Source organism: Saccopteryx leptura, chromosome 1 (genome assembly GCF_036850995.1).
Source record: "Saccopteryx leptura isolate mSacLep1 chromosome 1, mSacLep1_pri_phased_curated, whole genome shotgun sequence".
Taxonomy (NCBI): domain Eukaryota; kingdom Metazoa; phylum Chordata; class Mammalia; order Chiroptera; family Emballonuridae; genus Saccopteryx; species Saccopteryx leptura.
This window is the reverse complement of record NC_089503.1, coordinates 167500808-167521735: the sequence shown is the minus strand read 5'-3', so window position 1 is coordinate 167521735 and position 20928 is coordinate 167500808. Positions and strand designations below refer to the sequence as shown.

The 20928-nt window shown below is 38.1% G+C and overlaps 1 protein-coding gene across 1 annotated transcript; it reads left to right on the top strand.

The window, feature by feature from the left end:
- Positions 1 to 540: 540 nt before the first annotated feature.
- Positions 541 to 11192, top strand: RGS18 (regulator of G protein signaling 18). Its single transcript, XM_066360880.1, has 5 exons — positions 541 to 866; positions 1318 to 1419; positions 2427 to 2488; positions 9175 to 9341; positions 10754 to 11192. The coding sequence occupies exons 1-5, from the start codon at positions 748 to 750 to the stop codon at positions 11009 to 11011; spliced, it is 708 nt and encodes a 235-aa protein (XP_066216977.1). The 5' UTR covers positions 541 to 747; the 3' UTR covers positions 11012 to 11192.
- Positions 11193 to 20928: the final 9736 nt, after the last annotated feature.

Here is a 20928-nt window from a genome sequence, read left to right as displayed (position 1 = left end):
TTTTAGATTTGTTAACTGGCTTTTATTCTGTACAATTGTAGAGAAATTAAAGCATTCACTGCTGGTGATCAAAGGCTCTGATAATTTCATGTCTTCCACTGACCTCTGCGATGTTGTAAGAATAAACCACACTTGGTTTCCTTTTCTTAAAATTCGAGTTAGGGACTAGATCAGTATTCCTCAGATATTTGAGTTTCATGACACAGTTACCAAAATGGAGGCTGAACCAATTGGGAACTGCCCTTTCTTTCTTTCTTTTTTTTTTTTTTTTAATGAGGGCATAAAAGAAGCTAACATACAAACCACCATCTCTAGGCATGACGTGTAACTTTGCCACGACACATTTGCGTACACACTACACACTAGAGAACCTTGCAAAATGCTCAAGTGGGAAATGACAGTGTTGCCTGGGTCTATTAAAGCGTCATTCTGGTTGCACAAACTGGAAAGAGAAGTTGTGCTGTGGTAATCTTCATCCTTATCTTAGAGACCAAGAGTCACTTTGCAAATTTGTAGTATCATTTCCCTAAACAACTCAGGACGGAGTTGTACTTTGGTTCCTCTGTTCTACATGTCTCTGTCTCCACAGAGGCAGACACACAGCTGTTAGAACTCACGTTTCTTTTTCAATTTTAACCACTGCTGACAGGGTTGAGACAACTTTTTCTTCTACCATGTGTAACTATGGAATGAAATTAACAGGTGAAGGATGTAACAGATTAGATATTTCTTCTTCTTAGAGAGAAGATGAAGACATCATTGATTTTCTTTTCTCAATTGAATATGTGTGAGTTAAAGGAAAAAACATTTTTCAAGTTAATACATGGCTCACCAAAAGAAGAGGCAAGCAAAGATGCCAAAATCAGGTAAAATTGCAATTTTTTAAATCTGCCTTATACTTTTAAAAACATGATTGATGAATATTTGGTAGCACTTGCTCTTAAAATTCCAGTTGAAAATATATTGATTGTACTGTTATAATTAGGGGGGATCTTTGTTAGAAATAAACAACTGATTAAATCTAAAGTGTTTTCAAAAAATAAAAAGTGCCACTTTTTTAACCACACAGACTAACTAGTAACAATCTTTACTAAAATAGATCTTAACTACTTTGCAGTCACTGAGGGGGGAAAAAGCAAATCTATTTCACATAGGCTATGCATATTTCTCCACAAATGTAGCATTATAGTGAAAGTCTTTAAGAAAATCCCTTGAGTGTGGAAGGTGAGTGAGAATGGATACTCAGGTAATTACTAATTCTGAACTTGACAGGTCTGTCATCCAAATTTTCCTGAAGCTAATACCTTTTCATTACAGGGCTAAGGAAAAAAGAAATCGGCTAAGTCTTCTCCTGCAGAAACCCGAGATGCACGAAGAGGCGCTTTCTAGGAGTTCTGGGCACTTGGCCAGAGAAACAAGGTGAAAAGATTTTAATTATTGGTGAGGGGGTGGGGGAGAGGGGATTTTGCTGATTCTATCATGAAAGACTTAAGACAAAGGAAATCAGGGATTTCCATTTTACTGAAAATTACACAATAATATAAGAAGGTTAGAGATCTCATTTCCAAAAATATAGAATATTCTATGAAAATGAACCACTTTGATACCTTGAATTAAAAAATCTTATAAAGATATAAAAGCTCTTTCAAAATGATATACCTGTCAATTTTAAATAATATATTTCATTCCTTATAAACTTTTAAAATACTCATTAAGGGTTTTCACAATATAATACTGTCGTAAAGAAAAGCTAGGCATATCTTTCCTCAGTAGTTTGAAAAACTGTTGTAGATATATCATGGCAAGTAAAGCACAGGAAAATGATATTTGGTAATTATTAGCCATATCTTTAATTCAAACAGAAAATAAAATAGCCTTATATACTTGTATAGTATAAGTTCTTCCAAATGGGACCAGGACCAAGAAAAGATCCAAGAGAAATATATTCAATTCCCTAAATTATACATGCTGCTTAGATATCTGTTTTATTTTAAATGTTTTCTATTTCTTATCCCTTTAAAACTTCATTAGTCAAACTTCCTGTATCTGTCAAAAAAAAAGTGCTGCATCTTGTGGTAAGAGTTGCAAGGAAATTGCAGTTAAAAAAAATTGACTGGAAGACATTGTCAGTTTACAGTCTTCTATTTGCTGAATTAAGAAATAGTTGGCCTGATTTTCTTCTCTTGATTTTTAACGTAGTACCCGATTAATTTTCCCTTAGAAAATAATCAAAGGCAAAACTGAAAAAGAAGTTGACCAGTGTGTTTGAGGTGTCCAGTGTAAATCCAACTTTTATTATGTACTTGGCAAGAAAAAAGAGAGCCCCTTGCAATAGGACTGAGAGAGCAGTAGAGTAGCATGTGCTAGAGCAGATTCGTCAGCAGACTCCACGCACTCCATTACAAAACATGTTGTGTCTTGAACAGACTCTGCCCTGAAGAAGCAGTAAGATGGGGTGAATCACTTGACAAACTGCTTTCCCATCAAGGTTAGTGTTATTTTTCACCAAATACTTGATTCCTTAATGGAGAATTATACAAAGAATGCATGTAACTGTATACCAGAGGCTGTCCTCACAATTGAGTCTGATCAGTCATTTACAGCCATCTGAGTTTCTCATCAACAGAAATAACTATTGATAAATAATAGAAGAGTCAACTAATGGAGACTTAAAAAAAAAACAAAAGTCTCATTTTATTAAGAATTCTGTATCATGGTTGAAATGTTATTTCTTTGTGCTGTGGTTAATAGTTTCACATTTTAAAACCCCAGATTGTCCGTGATATTTTTATTGTTAAGGGAGCTAAAATTTAAAGTCATTCTTTTGATAGACATTCAAGCCTAACCCTCATGAAAATGGTTCTTCATTTTATGCATGCTTTACTCTTCAGATCCATCATCTGTTTTTAAAGCAGACTTTTCTATAAGTTAAAAATCAGGTGGGTATGGTTAAGGAGGAGCTTGGCAGGTAAGATGAGAGGTTGGGGCTAATACAGAGCCTCCCATGTGACTGTCCTACGCTGTGACGAAGTGTGGGTTAGAGGACAGGCTTAGGACAATTGGCAAAAGGCAGCAGGTGAGTGAGCTTCTTTTGTCTTCGTTCAACCCATAGTTCCTTCCAGGTAGAAAAAGGGAGAACGGAACTGAGTAATGGGGCTGAGTAACCACAGGGTGCCTTGCTTCCCACACTGAATCAGAAGGAGAGCTTTATCAGTCTGAACAGCCACACACTCCCTCCAGACCACAGCTTTCATTCACATCTCAGAATTTTCCTGTCCCTTGCCCCTTATTTGAAACCAAAACCCTGCACAGCATTTTCCCAGGTGAAGCTAACCAGCCTGCTCTGAGACTGTCCACAGCACTGCCAGTGGGGCTCACACCCCAGGGCACCTGCTGGAAGGAATTCCCATTGCTGGGGCACTGGGAGGGCAGTGACTCGGCCTCAGGGAATACATTGCATTTGATGAAACCCCAACTTTCCTTGTCCGTCTTCATTGTCTGTGTCTGTCTCAATTGTCTTTCCCTCTGTAAGGCTTTGGTGACCTGTTTACATTCCCCTGAATGTAGTTATCTGAGAATCCTATTTTTGAAAAAAATTTTCCTCTTCCAATGAAAACAGATTCTGCCTCTGAATTGTAATATTGACTCATAGCAAGAAAAAAAATTTTTGAGAAATCAAGGCTTAACTTTAGGCAAGGATGAACCTGACCAGGCAGTGGCGCAATGGATAGAGAGCCAGCCTGGGACACAGAGGACCCAGGTTCAAACTCAGAGGTTGCTGGGCTTAAGTGCGGGCTCATCTGGCTTGAGCATGGGCTCACCAGCTCGGTCATAGGATCATAGACATGACCCCATGATTGCTGGCTTATGCATGGGGTCACTGGCTCAGCTGGAACCCCCTAGGTCCAGGCACATATGAGAAAACAATCAATAAACAACAGTTGCTAAGGAGCTGCAATGAAGAATTATGCTTCTCATCTCTCCCTTCCTGTCTGTTCCTATCTGTCCCTCTCTCTGTCTCTGCCTCACTCACTAAAAAAAACAAAAAATAAAACAAAAAGCTTTAGGCAAGGATGTAATCAATGAGACAGAGGGTAGTAGTAAGACAGTACATTTATGCTGAGGATACAGAGCTTGTTACTCTTTCCTTTGTACTTCACTGTTACCTAATACTCTATCATACCCTTCAGAGAAGAGGAGGGTAAGAAACACTTTCCTCTAGTCCTCACTTTCCTTCATTCCAATCATTTCTGAACTACAGTTAAAATTCTTGCCAAATATATGTCAAACCTGGCTCATCCATATTCACTAATTCTGCTGCCACTAAGTTTATTTGTTCTTAAGACTAATTACAATGATCTGTATAAAACCTCCCTCCATTTTTTATGGCCCCCAAAATTTCTTTTTAAAAAAATCCTATTATTTGCAATAGTTTGATATATTTTAGCCTTTTAACTTGTGAACCACACAGAGCAAGGGAAAAGGGGGAGTGGAATTCATTCATTTACAGTTTGACTATTGATTATAAAGATGTCTTTTCAGCCATGAATCAGCAGACCTGGAACATCACCTGGTAAATATTAAGTGCTCAACTAACATGAAGTTTACAAATGCATTGCTAGGAAAGTCAGCCCAGGGTCCCTTTGAGATCTGAGTTTGGGTTCTCTTCTGCCACATGGGGGTTGCATAATCTTAGAGAAGTGTTCTAATCACTCTGACCCTCAGTTTCCTTTGTGACAAATGGAAATAAGCATGTCTTTGTCTTCAATGGGAACAGGGTTAAATGAGGTGGTAAATGAGATACCAATGACTGCTTGCTGCTACACAGAGGGACATGTTTACTGCTATTCTGAAAAACATCAACAATACATTTAATGACCTTTTTCTGTTTCCCAGTCCACTCCTCAATGGATAAACATCCCTGACAGGGTTAAATGTCAAGTGAAAGAACTACACAAGCTAGATTTATTCCTTTAACAATAAATTGGTATGTAATAATTTCATCATAAACTCTCACAACTCACTCAGAGAGAAGACAGATTTAGCCAGGGTCATTAGTCCTATAGGAAACCCTCCCCTACCTGTCTGCAATCATTCTGCTTTACAAGTAGTCAAAACCAAAGAGAAAAAATAAATAAACCTGCTCTTTTTTACTGGTGGAAATACTAAAGAGCTATGAAATAGCAGCACTTGGAATCAAGAGGCTGTAACCCACATAACACAAAATCAGCACTGACCCACTTGGACGCCATTATCAGTGTTCACGATCCAAGTGTTCATTAAATTATATTGAATTCACCAATAATTATTTGACTGGTATTCTTTTAATCAGGTCTCAAAATCCAATTATTTTAATTGCAAAGCTATTGGAATATTAAATTATAAAGCTTAAAATAATCACATAAAGTCTGTTGGTGGCAATGGGTAAAGTCAGCTCATTTCTACTGACTTAACTCTTGGCCCAAAACAAAGAAAAACAAAGAGTAAAGTAAGGAAGGTAGGAAAGGAGAAAGGGAGGGAAGGAGGTTGGGGAAAGAGGAAAGGAAGGAAGGAGGGAGGAAGGAGAGAGAGAGGGAAAGAGGGAGGAAGGAAGGAAGAAAAAGAAAAAAGACAATAAAGATGTTATCCTGGTGTGTGTGTGTGTGTGTGTGTGTGAGAGAGAGAGAGAGAGAGAGAGAGACCTTGTTCTATCTCTACCTATCAAATTTTATAGAATATTCCTTTGGTTAGATGTGTAAGTTTCTCAAATTCTGTATGTCATAGCTATAAGAAGGAAGTGAAAATTGTAGTAAATGTAGTCAAATGAGACACAAAATGATAAAACAAAAGAGGGTAGAAATCTGAGTCTTCAGTTGGACAAAATGGCTGATATTAAAACCACTGGAGACTAATTATGAGCATCTTTAGGAATGGAGCCACAGAAAAGATGGTTCTTACTCTAGACTGTAGGGGATTCATCAAAGTTCACCATCTGGACAAGGAGAAAAAGAGAACAACCAAGCAGAGAGTCAATACAGGCCTGGGGAACTAACCAATGGAATGAATTTAGGGAACTATTACAAAGTAATTCCTAACTAAGAAACAAAATTTGAAGGAAAGGTGGCTTAGTAACAGACAATAGACAGATGTGACCAAAATAGAAGAGAATGGTTTTGCTGTATTTGTCAGAAACCAAAAAAAACCATGGAGTTTTTTTTGAGGGGTGTTATTTCTACTACTTTATTCAAATTTCATCCTTAAAATGTAGCTTCACTCTTAAAATTTAAGAAAACACAGCAGAAATCCAAGAAAATCTAAAAAAAGTATAGACTTTAAATAATAATAATATATCAATATTTTGTAACAGGAGGGAACTGAATGTGGTTACATGGCAACTATACTATTTCCATAACTTTTCTGTAAATCTAAATCTGTTCTAAAATAATTTTTTTTAAAAAAGCTCAAACATGTTACTGAAGTAAATTACTGAAATTCCTCAGTAATTTAATTGCTGTTTCCCATTTGTTTCTACAGAAATGTTAAAATAAATTTTTCTGCCATCCCTGTTTATTGGCAAATTTGTATGAAATTGAAAAATAATTTTTTTTAAAAATCTATAACTACGTATATAATTAATATTTTCTAAATGTTATTTAGTAAAAACAAAAAGTGTGAATAAATAAAAAAACCGATATCAGACTATCTCTGTGATTTGTAACTATACGTTTCAAATTTAGTCATCGGTCTTCTCACTGACTGACTTCATAAAAGTAAATGCTGCCGAGCCCTGGCCGGTTGGCTCAGCGGTAGAGCGTCGGCCTAGCGTGCGGAGGACCCGGGTTCGATTCCCGGCCAGGGCACATAGGAGAAGCGCCCATTTGCTTCTCCACCCCTCCGCCGCGCTTTCCTCTCTGTCTCTCTCTTCCCCTTCCGCAGCCAAGGCTCCATTGGAGCAAAGATGGCCCGGGCGCTGGGCATGGCTCTGTGGCCTCTGCCTCAGGCGCTAGAGTGGCTCTGGTCGCAATATGGCGACGCCCAGGATGGGCAGAGCATCGCCCCCTGGGGGGCAGAGCACCGCCCCTGGTGGGCGTGCCGGGTGGATCCCGGTCGGGCGCATGCGGGAGTCTGTCTGACTGTCTATCCCCGTTTCCAGCTTCAGAAAAAAAAAAAAAAAAAAGTAAATGCTGCCAATATAAAGTTAACAAGTTAAACCCAATAAAGTTATTTATATGTGTATATTATACTCATCCATATGTGTGTTTGTGTACATATATGTATATGGCTTTGTGTAAGACAACTTTGAAAGTAAAATATGTGCTGAAATATATATAATTTTGAAAACTACCAGTTAAGTACATTAAAAAGGCTAAAGAGCTTACAATGTATCACATAGACTTTAGAAAACCATTAAAAGAAATTACTTAGATGTGTGCAAGCTCTGGAAGAGTTTGTTTGATGGGTGAAAAGGTAGAATTTTATGCATAAAATATGAGCTGCCTACAAGGCTGTTACAAACATACAAGCTAACCTTGAGGTACAGGCTGTTTTGCAAAGAAAACAGATGCACGGGGTGACTGAAAGTATGTGTAAGCATGTCGTTAAACGAGGCGATGAAGAAATAGGACACACACAAAAATGAGCCAAAGATCCCCAAATTTTATTTCATATTAAGAGGAAGATGGCAGTGCCTCTTGTAGATGAGAACTCAAGGTGAAACAATATTTGTGAGAAGGTACCAACTTAGAGTTTGACCTTCTTTAGCGGCTGGAAATTTTATTAGAAATATTGCAGGGTTTCAGAGGCATGCACCTAGAATATAGAAGATGGTTTGACAGAGATTCTAAGCCACCCCACATTGTTGATAACTGAAGATGTTATCAACAGAGAACACTATTTCCTGCAAAGGGTGTTCCAGTCCCCAAAAGCATCTTCCAACTACTACATCCCTGTGTATTTTCCCGTGTGCACCCTTTTTTTTCACTTGTTGCAAATAATTCCCAACATTCTGAACCTTTTAATTAATGACTATTTGCTTGGACTTTTTTACACCCTGGATCATGATTCTAGTAAGCTTAAGGCTGAGAATAATGTGCACTACTTAAGCTAGAAGTAAAATATGTATGTCACTGCATTTTAAAAATACAAGCTGATTAGGCTGTGGAAAATACTTCTTCCTGGCACTGAGTGAAGGCTGTGGGGAAGCCGTACTTCTCTTTTGGGGAAGGAAATGAGGACTTCCTCTGATGCTTTTCACCTACTGGCTTTTTTAAGTTGCTCTTCCCAATTTTCAGTTATGGCTTTTTTGCAAGATAAGGGAATCCAGCGTTCTGCAAAACTGAATTTCGGAATCCAGCTTACCACTAACAAGCACTCGATTCCTTAATCATCTCAAGGACAAAAAGTAGTAAAATCTGCCCTAACTTATACATGGATCATGTAAATGAATAATGATTGCAAACATAAGCACTACATTCTGGGGCAGGTTGAGAGCTCTATGAAACCAAAGCTAAAGGGGAACAGTGCAACCTAGAACTGAGGATATGAGGCCGTAGGTGGGTTTCCAACCTCAGGGTTGCATGACTTGTTTTATTTTGTTTTTTGGCATCAGAATAACACCCTGGCCCGTGCCAGACTTTCCATTCAGAAACACGCAACTCCCAGCACTTCCTACCCTGGGCGACACACTGAGCCTGCTCTTTGCGTGTGCGTTCTGATCTCGGGCTCTGTCTGGCAGTTTTGGCAGTTGTGTTCGCCACCACTGCCTTCTAAGGAACTGTTCGGTCCCTGACTGCCTCCGTGTGACACACGGTTCTATTGTGACATGACTTAACGCAGCTGTCCAAAGTAGGAGAAACAAGAAGTAACTAATGCACTTGGATTATCTTGCAAACCGAAGCATATTATTATTTTTTTTGTATTGATTTAAGAGAAAGAGGAAGGGAAAAAGAGAGAGGGTAAGGGAGAGAGAAAGAAGCATCAACTCGTTGTTTCACTCAGTTGGTCCATTTGGTTGTGCGCTCACTGATTGCTTCTGCTAAGTACCCTGCCCACAGGAGCTAAACCCACCACTTCTGAGAGAAGGCATGGCTCTTCTGGTCATGTTTCCAGCTATCCTTTTTAGTAGAGAGCAGCATCTGTACACTTTCTCAGCATTAATATTTTATAGTTAAACTATACCCCTTATTTTCTTGGTAGATGGACTGGAGGCTTTTACCAGGTTTCTAAAAACTGAATTCAGTGAGGAAAACATTGAATTTTGGATGGCGTGTGAAGATTTCAAGAAAAGCAAAAACCCTCAACAAATGATGTTTAAAGCAAAAGCAATATACGAGAGATTTATCCAGAATGATGCTCCACAGGAGGTAAAGATGATTGGGAAAATATACAACTGTTTGAAAAAAAATTTTGGTAGAGAATCTGCCTTCATCAAATTGGTACCTCCTTACATTCCACAAGAAAGGTTAGAATTTTGTTAACACAAAGTGAGTATCTGTAGATTTCTACCTACAAACAGATGTGTGGTAAGACATTGCCATAGAACTAAAGGAATCATCGAAGTCACTCCTCAGGGTTATTTTAATTCTAGACTAAACATGAATACAATTACTTGCAACATTTAGATTCAGTCACTTATCCATGTTAATCACTTTAGCATAAGCAAACTCTCATAGAAACTAAAGATTTCGGTAACTGATGAAGAAGGCAAGAGAAATCAAGAAGTTTGTACCATGTACACTTTAATGTTAGCTCATCTACCTTTACAAGCTGTTATTTGCCCCAAAATGATTATTTTTCCACCTTCAGACAGACTTTTAAAAACTCATAATAGAGAGATGAGGGAAACCTAATTTAGCAAAGAAAACACAATGTTGCTTTTCTTTGATGGCACGGTCCGTGTGAGATTAATGTGTCATACAATCGCTAAAATGGCTATAAAACTGGTAAATATTATCTATCCTCACATATGAATTCAATAAGATCTCTATACTTTTATTATGCATTCCATACACAGTGTTTCTTCACTGAATTGGTAGAATGGGTAGTCTCTACTGTTAAGAGTTCTGCTTGACTATGAATTAGTATATCCTTCAGGTAACTGCCTGTGTGGAAACTGGTCCTCACAAAATGATGCTTGTTCTCCTTGCTTCAATATGCTTCATTCTGTCTGTGATTCAGTACATTATTCTGTTTTCCTCGAGGTCAACGTTATACACAAACCAAAAAAAAAAAAGGCCTGAAAACTCACCACCACCAGAACCAGAACAAGATATGTCAACAATACTTTGAAAAAAAGCATTAAAAGATTTTATAGCTTTAAACTATATTAGTTTTCAGCACACACTGGCTTGTAGGAATGCATCATCATATAATGGAAAATAGCCCATTTTTCCATTATATGATGGGCTGGGATAAAACAAAAACCCCATACTGAAATCCCAAATCAGCTCCAAACTCACTGCGATCACTGGAAATTATCTTGTTAATGACTGAAGATGAGGTGAACCTAATGATCATATCTATGATTCTTGCTATAACAATATTCTATTATTCTAAATTAGCAGAAAGTGGGAAAGATCACAGCACAGGGGAACAAGAGTCCCATGGAATGTCAGTCCAGAGTCAGTCATCAGACTCCTAGACCCGTAACAGGAAAAGCACCCAAGTACCCCGGTACTGTGCCCACTCCAACATTGAATAGTCTTACACTGTTTCTCAAAGGTGTTTACTACAGTAGATTGACTGACCTTAATTACATTTTTTTAATTATTATCAGGTTAACCTTGACTTTCACACCAAAGAACTCATTGCTAAGAGCATCACCCAACCCACCCTGCACAGTTTCAATGCTGCACAGAGCAGAGTATATCAGCTTATGGAACAAGACAGTTACATGCGTTTCCTGAGATCTGACATCTATTTAGGCTTGACAGAAGGAAGACCTCAGAGACCCACCAATCTTAGAAGACGATCACGCTCATTTACCTACAATGACTTCCAAGATGTAAAGTCGGATGTTGCCATTTGGCTATAAAGAAAATCCATTTTGCACATTTTGGTGGCAAATGTGTATGTACATCTGCTTTTAAGACACAGCATATGTTAACAAATGGGTACGTCATTTAAAATAAAATACATCATATAAAAGGATTTTAAGATTGCAAATCAAAACTTTTATTCTAACAATACATACTGTATCTGCCAATACATTCTGTAACATCTTCCACTTGACTCTATTTCATTCAGAATTGGAAAAGTAGATGTTAATAGACACTGATAAGTGAATTATCAAACAAAAAATAATACATTTGATAACTGGAACTAGGAAGTAAATTCATAGAAAGATCAAGATATACTCATAAAATTTTATTTTTCTGTCTTATTTTTAAGCCTATCTGTTATGAGATGCAATAAATACATTCTGTAAAAAAGTTGTATGATCATGAAGGAAACAAGAACTTAACAACTAAATCTATTAATTTATTTTTTGGATGTTGATTTAGGGCATATTTTCTCCTTTTCCATTTTTTGTTTGTTTTCTTTTATAGGCAGCTATGTTTCTAAGAATTTAAGCTAACATGTTTTTAGGGTAATTATATATATATATATATATATACACACACACACACACACACACACACACACACACACACACAGTTTGATTTTTAAGGGATAAGTAATAATTATAATTATTCTTCAGTCTACTGAGTAAGTATAATTTCTCTGCCACACTATACTCTTCCTCTCTCCTTAAGAAAAATCCCTAAGAAAATGTTGCAGGTAATATAAAAAGACAATACTCATACTTTACAGAGGATTTTGATTAGAAAATTAATATTACAAATCACAGATGAAAAGTAATTGGAGAGAAATAAAATCAATAAAAAAACTAAATATTGTGTTTTAAAAAATCATGTGAAAAGAAGAGTTTTCTAATCCCTGAATACTGAAAATACTGTGTTTATTCAAGCAACTATCAGTATCTACCTCAAAAGAAAAAGATATCATTTCACTTTTTCTGTCTCCTTTTCCATCCTGAATCTCGGGAGCTTTTAGAAATTCAAGAGTACGTCATATAGGGGCCTCCCTTCTCTTGAATGCCTGATTCAGAAATCGCATCTCTAAAGGTAGTATTATGTAATTATCACATCAAAATAATGTATTAGTGTCTCCTAAGTCTCAGGATCCTCTTCCAATAAAACACAATATCAGGTGAGTATACGAAATATACCAGCTTGTCAAAAAAGTTATTTTGTTGGTTTGACCAAAAAATCAACCTTAAACCAGAACCCAACATGCAACTAGATTCTTTCCTTCAAATTTATTTTTGCTGATATTATAAATATGTATAGTGAACAAACATATACATAATTGTTGAAATACAAACTACATTTTTAAATCAAATTTTTATTGTATTTTATGTATAAAATGCTAAAGACATTAAAGTTTAAGTGAATGGTAATATTTGGAATAATAGAAATGCAGATAATTTTATTTTGTGAAAAATAACTATGTTTACTGGCATAGTATCTAAATTTGTTATCCATAATTAATAACAGTATTAAAATTATAGTCATTTATATATACCAGGGGTCTCAAACTCAACTCAGCATGTGGGCCGCAGAGCAAGATCACAGCCGTTGTTCGGCGGGCCGCACTAGGTCTACAAAAGGCAACTGTTATGCAACACTTTTCTCACTGCAGTTGAAAACAAAAAAAAATCAGTACAACAAGCACAATTGTACATGCAGTTTACTCAGTGTCACAAAACGACCAGAAACTGTAGTTCGCATCACAACTGCTGTTAACTAAGCTAATATCTAGCTAGGATGCTAGAGAAATGAAAAATACAAGTAGGCCCCTAGGCTTACTTAATTTTATCCAAAATATTTTGAACTTCGTGGATTAGTCTGCGGGTCGCACAAAATTGTTCGGCGGGCCGCATGCGGCCCGCGGGCCGCGAGTTTGAGACCCCTGATGTACACACATACCCACACACACATACACAGGTCTAGACGTTCAGATTTTTGGAAGGACTTAGGTACTTCACAATCTGTTTTATAGTAAAATTGCATAATTAATTCAATGAATAGTCAATATTAAAATACTATGTTTAGGTAGTTCTGACTTTGGCATTTATCCTTAAGATATGTGTTACATATTACATGACTTAATACCTTAATTTCATTTTTAAAGAGAAGCTTCCATAATTTTTAGACATTTATTTGGATAATTTTTAAAAGACTTAATTGAAGCTGTTGACTTACCTTTGTTTTATAAAAACCTTCATTGCTTCTTTTTAACACTTTCTCTATGCTATATATACTTACTTCCAAGATTCTAACATATCTATAAAATAAACTCAGAAATGACTTAATACTGGTTAAAATTAGTATTAGAAAAAGTGAAAATTGAAACTGATCTCAGAGGTTCGTTTCAATTTATGTTGTCTTCCATGTTTTAAGGCTGAGTCATTAGCCAAAATATAAACTGGGCTGTTCGGTCAGGGCTCTTCCAAGGGTAAGTGATAACTCAGACTAAACTTGATTTCAAGGAGGAAAAAAAAAGGATTCAGATTTCAAATGTAACACCACTATGATCAATTTGTAACTTTTTGATGAATATAGTCTTTTTATAATCTCTGATTTTACCACACAGAATAAAAGAGCATTAAAAATCATACCAAAACAGTAAATCATGCAGAAAGAAATGGAGGCTTTGACAGAAATGTGGCGAGGGAAGGGGCTGCTGAGGGTAAGGTGGTGGGTAGGCAGGTGGAGAACCAGATAATTAATCACTGCAAATGTTTCCTAAAATAAGAAAAATATTTGTGCATATACTAATACATCATGTAATATGTAAACTGAATGATAGACTTTTTAAACTATTATTGAATGTTTCTAGGTTCTGTTTTACAAGCCCTGAGGTCAACAAGCCAGACAATTTTACTACTTTGTATATTATTATTCTTCTCTTCTACTTTTTTTTTTTTTTTGTATTTTTCTGAAGTGAGAAGCAGGGAGGCAAGAGATACAGACTCCCTCGTGCCCAACTGGCATCCACCTGACATGCCCACCAGGGGGCGATGCTCTGCCCATCTGGGGCATTGCTCTGTTGCAGCTGGAGCCATTCTAGCACTTGAGGCAGAGGCCATGGAGCCATCCTCAGTACCCGGGCCAACTTTGCTCCAATGGAGCCTTGGCTGTGGGAAGGAAAGAGAGTGACAAAGAGGAAGGAGAGCGAGAAGGATAAAGAAGCATGTGGGCATTTCTTCTGTGTGCCCTAGCTGGGAATCGAATCTGGGACTTCCACATGCTGGGCCAACACTCTACTGCTGAGCCAACCAGCCAGGGCCTTTTCTACTTCTTTTAAAATTAAAATTAAAAAAATCAATCGAGTTTCATGTGATTTCACAGATGGACTTATTCTCTCTCTCAGACTCCAGTCTTCCTAAACTAAGTAATAGTTTATTGAGATTGTTCTATAAACTCTCTCTTTATGGGTATGTCCCCTTTAAACCAGGCCTAAAAACTAAACTACTCCTGGGTGCAAAAATAAACACCAATATTTCTATTTCTGATTCCATGCATAACATTCAAAAGCACTTTCATATGAAAATTGAATCAGGATGTTTAGATAAAGGAAGTAAAATCCATGTAATACGATTTCACAGTTTTGAAAATAAGATGCTATGTGAATTTAAAATAAATGGCGCATGGGCAGCCCAAAGTTTTTCTTCTTTAGTATGCAAGACATAAGTGCCCTGGGCATCATGAGGTGCCAGTGAATTTAAGGAGGCAGCAAAGATTTGGTGAAGAGAAACTATACAACCTGCAGTTTTATATTCCTCAGAAATCACCAGAGATTTAAAATGACAATAAAACACTCTTTGATAAAACAGAAACCAGTTTATTATTTGCAAAACTATTATCTTCTTTGTTTCTAGGTATTTAAGATTTTTTTGTTTATTTTTTAGAAAGTGAATATATTATTGGATGTACAAAATGAGGATATTCACATATTTACAGAATCAAGTCTCTTTCTCTCAATGTGTTCCACCAATTTCAAGCAGCCTGAGGAAACTGTCAAATATGCCAGTATATGGCATAAAAAACACTCTCAACCCTGAAAATATTGATAGTTCATTTTTACAGGCACTTTTTCCTGCTGTATGCCAACTTCTTATTTTTATTATTTTTAAATTGAGTTTATTGGGGTCACATTGGTTCACAAAATCATACAAGTTTCAAGTGTACAAGTCAACAAAACACCATCTGCACACTACATTGCTAACCCATCAGCCCAAGCAAAGCCTCTTTCTGTCGCCATTCCCCACCCACCCCCTTTCCCTCTAGGTAGCTCCACACTGTTGTCTGGATCTATGTGCTTTTTATAAAGGACTAGCCAAAAAAATGTCTATCAATATATGGACACCTTCTAAAACCATTCTTCTCATGCACCTCCCCTCTGACAGCTGTCAGTCAGTTCTCTGTCTATGCCTCTGTATCCATTCTGTCCATCACTTTCTTTGTTCATTAGATTCCACATATAAAGTAAGATCATTATATTTGTCTTTCTCTGACTGTCTTATTTCACTGAGCATAATACTCTCCAGGTCCATTCATGCTGTCGCAAAAGGTAAGGTTTCCTTCTTTTTTTATGGCCAAGTAGTATTCCACTGTGTATGTGTACCACAGCTCTTTTATCCGCTTGTCTATTGATGGGAACTTGAGCTGTTTCTAGATCTTAGCTACTATAAATAACACTGCCATGAACACAGGGGTGCATTCATTTTTCTGAATTAGTGTTTTGGGTTTCTGTGGTTACATTCCCAGAAGTGGGGCTGCTGGGTCAAAAGTGCTATAACAGCCTGACCAGAGAGCTGTGCAGTGGATAGAGCATCAGACTGGGATGCGGAGAACCCAGGTTCGAGACCCCAAGGTCGCCAGCTTGAGCGCGGGTTCATCTGGTTTGAGCAAGGCTCACCAGCTTGAGCCCAATGTCGCTGGCTTTAGCAAGGGGTCACTCAGTCTACTGTAGCCCCCCAGTCAAAGCACATATACAAAAGCAATCAATGAACAACTAAGGAGCTGAAACAAAGTATTGATGCTTCTCATCTCTCTCCCTTCCTGTCTGTCTGTCCCTGTCTGTCCCTCTCTCTGTTTCTGTCTCTGTCACAAAAAAATAAGTGTTCTAACAATAAGCGTGCTCAACCCTGGGAAGGAGGCGTCTGGGTCTCTAGCAGACGACCTTCTACCCCAGGTGGGCTGAATCCCCACTGACTTTCACCACCAGATGCTGTGCGGACTCCTCTTCCCATCTGGGTGGCTCTGGTTTGGGGATCCCTGCTTTGGGTTGAGACCCCTCATTCCCGGGGAGAAGGGAGTTTTGCAACTGAGCTATCTCTTCACTTCTCAGCTGCCACACATGGCTGTGGGGGCCAGCTTTTTTGACATCTACACCCTTCTTACTACTCTCTGTGTGGCTTCTTCTGTAAACCCTTGGTTATAATATTCAGTTTGGCTAGCCATCCATTGGTTATTTGGGTTGATTGCTTTACGATCTGGCTATAAATCAGCTTTGACACCAGGAGCACATGAGTGTAGCTTCCCCCTACTCTTGCTGCCATCTTGGAATCCCTCTGTATGCCAACACTTTAAACAGTGCTATTCCGTTTTGTCCTGAGCAAACAAAATATTTGAACATTTTAATTTTTATTTTTTACCAAGTACCTAGATTTTTTATTTCATTAAGTAATAGGGTCGAGGACTTGAAATGCTAATGGCTTCCCTAACCCCTGAACAGCGTAGAAGAGATATTTTCTGAAAAGAGACATTTCCTAAGCAGGTTCATTTCACACTTTAATTTCTTTCAATGAGGTAAAGGTCAGTGTGAGGCTATAAGAAAGTTAATTTGCATGAGGGATGCACACAGAATGTGAAAATAATATAGTATGAAAGATTCATAATTCAAGCTTTTAGATCCAACCTTGGGGCTAAAAAAAAGCAATTATATGAAATGGTTCAACAATTACACAAACTTTTTTTCAGTGATACACTCTCATTCTGAGAGACATGAAGTGACAGTCTTGTAAAATAACAAATTCTAAGACTCAGCAGTCCTTTGTAATGTCTCCTTCATGAGTCCACTGGCTTTAGAAAATGTTTATCAATAAAGACCACATTTGTCAACCACTAACGCAATTCCCTGTGCCATCCTATCAATCAAGTCCTGCAGTTCATGTCAGTTTTATATTTATGTTGATTATCTTTTTGTATCTTAGTATTCTTTAAATCATGGGGACTAACACACATGGCTTTATTGAATATGGTTTCATGATTATTTAATTGAACAGGAAGTAAATTGCATTCTTATCCACAATAGTGTGGCAGATACCTGTTGATCTGTTTCTGTTTCAATCAAATAGTGTCATGATATTACTGTCTTCCTTGGGATCACTCAACTGGTCCCTACCAGATTCCCCTGAAATAAGAATAGGAATACAAACACGTGTGTGGTACAATCAGGACGTGGGGTCAGGGGACATGATGTTAAGAGATGGGAACCAGTCACAATACTGTGGCTACTTCCCAATCAGCCCTCTGCAACTGGAGAGGAAATGCCCTCCTTTCCTTCAGAAGAGCCAAAGCCAAGTTTTGAGGGAACGAGGAACATCTTATACATGGTTTTCATTAGCTTTTTTCCCAAGGGCTTCAAGTCAGGTTATGCCACTAAATAAAACATATGTTGAATGCTTTTTACCCACTATCTTTTTCCTTAAATACTGTATAATGGAGATCTTGCCCCGAAATGGTTTGCTTCTGCTTTAATGTTTATGCTTATCTTAAGATGTTATCTTTTTTCCACCTGGGTTTTCATCATCAGTATATACTGGGATGCTGGACAGCATTAAACAGAAGGTACTTGGAATTAGAAGTTCTTTCCCAACTTGGTGTTACCCTCCCCCCGGGCAGTATTAACATACACACCAACAGTGCCAGAGAAGTGCGTGTATGAGTTTGTGTCCTTTTGGGTTTTTTACACTATTATGTTTTCGGATAATTCTAAATAACAATCAGAGAATAACTATATTTATTGAGTATATGATACATGGTAAACATAATATTCTCTCTTCCCACTACCAGTGTTTTGACACTGACAATTTAATTTCTTTGTGCCTTGTTTTCAACTATAAACATGGTAACAATAATGTTGTGTTCTTACATAGTTTCTGGAAGAGCCAACGAGCTCATGCATCTAAAGAATGTAGATGAACATCTGGCTTGCTATAAGCACTCAGTGCGTGTTAGCTATTATTTCATGAAACGGGTCAATCTTTCAACAGCTGACCTGCAGGTGAAAAAAAATTGTCAATCCTCTATTCCTGTCCCTATTCCTAAAAGGCAGTAACAGTAAAGAGACAGTAATGACATTTAAACAAGAGTTTATCAGCTTTGCCTGCACATGTGTGAATGTGTGCACATGCTTATTTACTGTGGTTGGCAGAACTGCAAGATGTCCAAGATGGCCCCCTCAAGACTCTCAAGGTCAGCCCTGGCTGGTTGGCTCAGTGGTAGAGCATCAGCCCGGCGTATGGAAGTCCCAGGTTTGATTCCTGGCCAGGGCATACAGGAGAAGGGCTCATCTGCTACTCCACCCTTCCCCTTCTCCTTTCTCTCTATATCTCTCTTCCCCCCCCCACCCCCCTGCAGCCAAGGCTCCATTGGAGCAACATTAGCCCAGTTGCTGAGGACGGCTCGATGGCCTCCGTCTCAGGTGCTACATTGGCTCTGGCTCAACGGAGCAATGCCCCAGAGGGGCCAAGCATCACTCCCTGGTGGGCATGCTGGGTGGATCTCGTTCAGGTGCATGCGGGAGACTGTCTGTCTGCCTCCCGGCCGCTTCTCACTTCAGAAAAATACAAAAAAAAAAAAAAAAAAGACTATCATTGTGTAGAGACCTTGCATAACCGTCTACCCTTGAATGTGGTAGACCCTGTATATGTGATAGCATGGTTACTCCCTGACTGCACAACTCTGCCAATACTCATTTCAGCCTAGGGAGACCCTGAGCAGAGGCCCAGCTGAGCCCCACCCCGATTCTCTACCTGCTGCTAAGTCTGTGGTTGTTTGTTATACACCAGTAAAAATTTCTCTCAACCTCCCAACCCTTTATGTGTATAACTTTTATGGCATTTATATAGTCATCATCTGATACTATTTCAGGTACAAAATATTTATTGAATAACCATTATCCATGATGAACATATGAGATATGCTAGGCATACTGGAACTGATAATAAATTAAATATGATCGACTGCTCCTTTTTAAAACGCTACACCCCAAATTGATTGAATGTATCAGATAATTTTAGACCAGTACAAAGTTAAATGGGACCATTGATCTGACTGTACACTTTGAGGCAGACAAAGGTAGCAGTAGATTTTGGGGGGCTATTTATTCGATATTAGGTCATTTATTCCCACAGAAAAAAATTATTTTTGCAATGACGTTTTTAGATAGCTCAGTTACATTCTTCACAGAGTTGCTGTGAAGATATTTTTAAAAAGATGTTTTTAAAAAGCACTTTAAGCCTCTTGAAGAAACCATACTTTATAAATGCAAAAGAAGATCACTATTAACAAAAGAAATCGTGTGTGTGTGTGTGTGTGTGTGTGTGTGTGTGTGTGTGTGTGTGTGGTGTGACAGAGCCAGAGAGATGGACAGATAGGGACAGACAGACCGGAAGGGAGAGAGATGAGAAGCATCTTTGTTGTGGCACCTTAGTTGTTCATTGATTGCTTTCTCATATGTGCCTTGACTGGGGGCTACAGCAGACCGAGGGTCCCCTTGCTCAAGCCAGCAATCCCACACTCAAGCTGGTGAGCCTTGCTAAAACCAGATGAGCCCGCGCTGAAGCCGGCAACCTTGGGGTTTCAAACCTGGGTCCTCGTGTCCCAGTCTGAAGCTCTATCCACTGCACCACCACCTGGTCAGGCCAAAGGAAATCTTAATGATCTTATTCATAGAATCATCCATATGCAAATATACCGTCATAGTGTCTTATTTAAGAATAGACATCCTTTTAATGAATTCATTAAATCCAATACTTTCTCCATCTTTTAAAATGTTAGACAATAGACTAGTATGGTGATCACTAGAGAGAAAGGTGAGTAGAGGGAGGCAGAAGAGGGTAAAGGAGGGATCAATGGTGATGGAAGGAGACCCCACTTGGGGTGGTGAACACACCATACAATATACAGATGATGTGTTATTGAATTGTATACCTGAAACCTACATAATTTGATTAACCAATGTCACCCTAATAAATTGAATAAAGAATTTTAAAATGTTTAGATAAGTAAAATTAGGTAATGATTGGTGCCAGAAATGAATATTAAATTATATTTTGTAGGCATCATCTTAACCTTAATTTCAATAGGCAACAGATACATAGTTGATTATGGATTCATAATTTCAAGTAGCATAGTAAATTAAAATACAACCTTATATTTGATTCTAACTTTAATGTTCACATTTGAAATTCTCGAGACAGATGTCAGACTGAAGTATTTTCTAGCCTAAATCTTTATCATTATTTTACCACCCTTTTTTATATACCTCCAAGAGACAATTGCTATATTGAAATTCTAATTTCCAGTTGCCAGCTGCCACATTTAGTACTGCACAAAACAAGCCCTTGAGTCAGGTTGCAATTAGAGATAGACAAAAAACAAACAACAAAAAAAAAACCACACTCACAAAAATGCTACAAATAAAGAATAGACAACTTTTTAAAAATGCATTGAAGGCCCTGGCCGGTTGGCTCAGCGGTAGAGCGTCGGCCTAGCGTGCGGAGGACCCAGGTTCGATTCCCGGCCAGGGCACACAGGAGAAGCGCCCATTTGCTTCTCCACCCCTCCGCCGCACTTTCCTCTCTGTCTCTCTCTT

Bases quoted from the DNA above. Each gene is read 5' to 3' on its own strand.
- RGS18 (XM_066360880.1), top strand. From the start codon at position 748: ATGAAGACATCATTGATTTTCTTTTCTCAATTGAATATGTGTGAGTTA. The intron at 867-1,317 runs GTAAAATTGCAA...TTTTCATTACAG, and splicing joins AGCAAAGATGCCAAAATCAG to GGCTAAGGAAAAAAGAAATC. The intron at 1,420-2,426 runs GTGAAAAGATTT...TGTCTTGAACAG, and splicing joins CACTTGGCCAGAGAAACAAG to ACTCTGCCCTGAAGAAGCAG.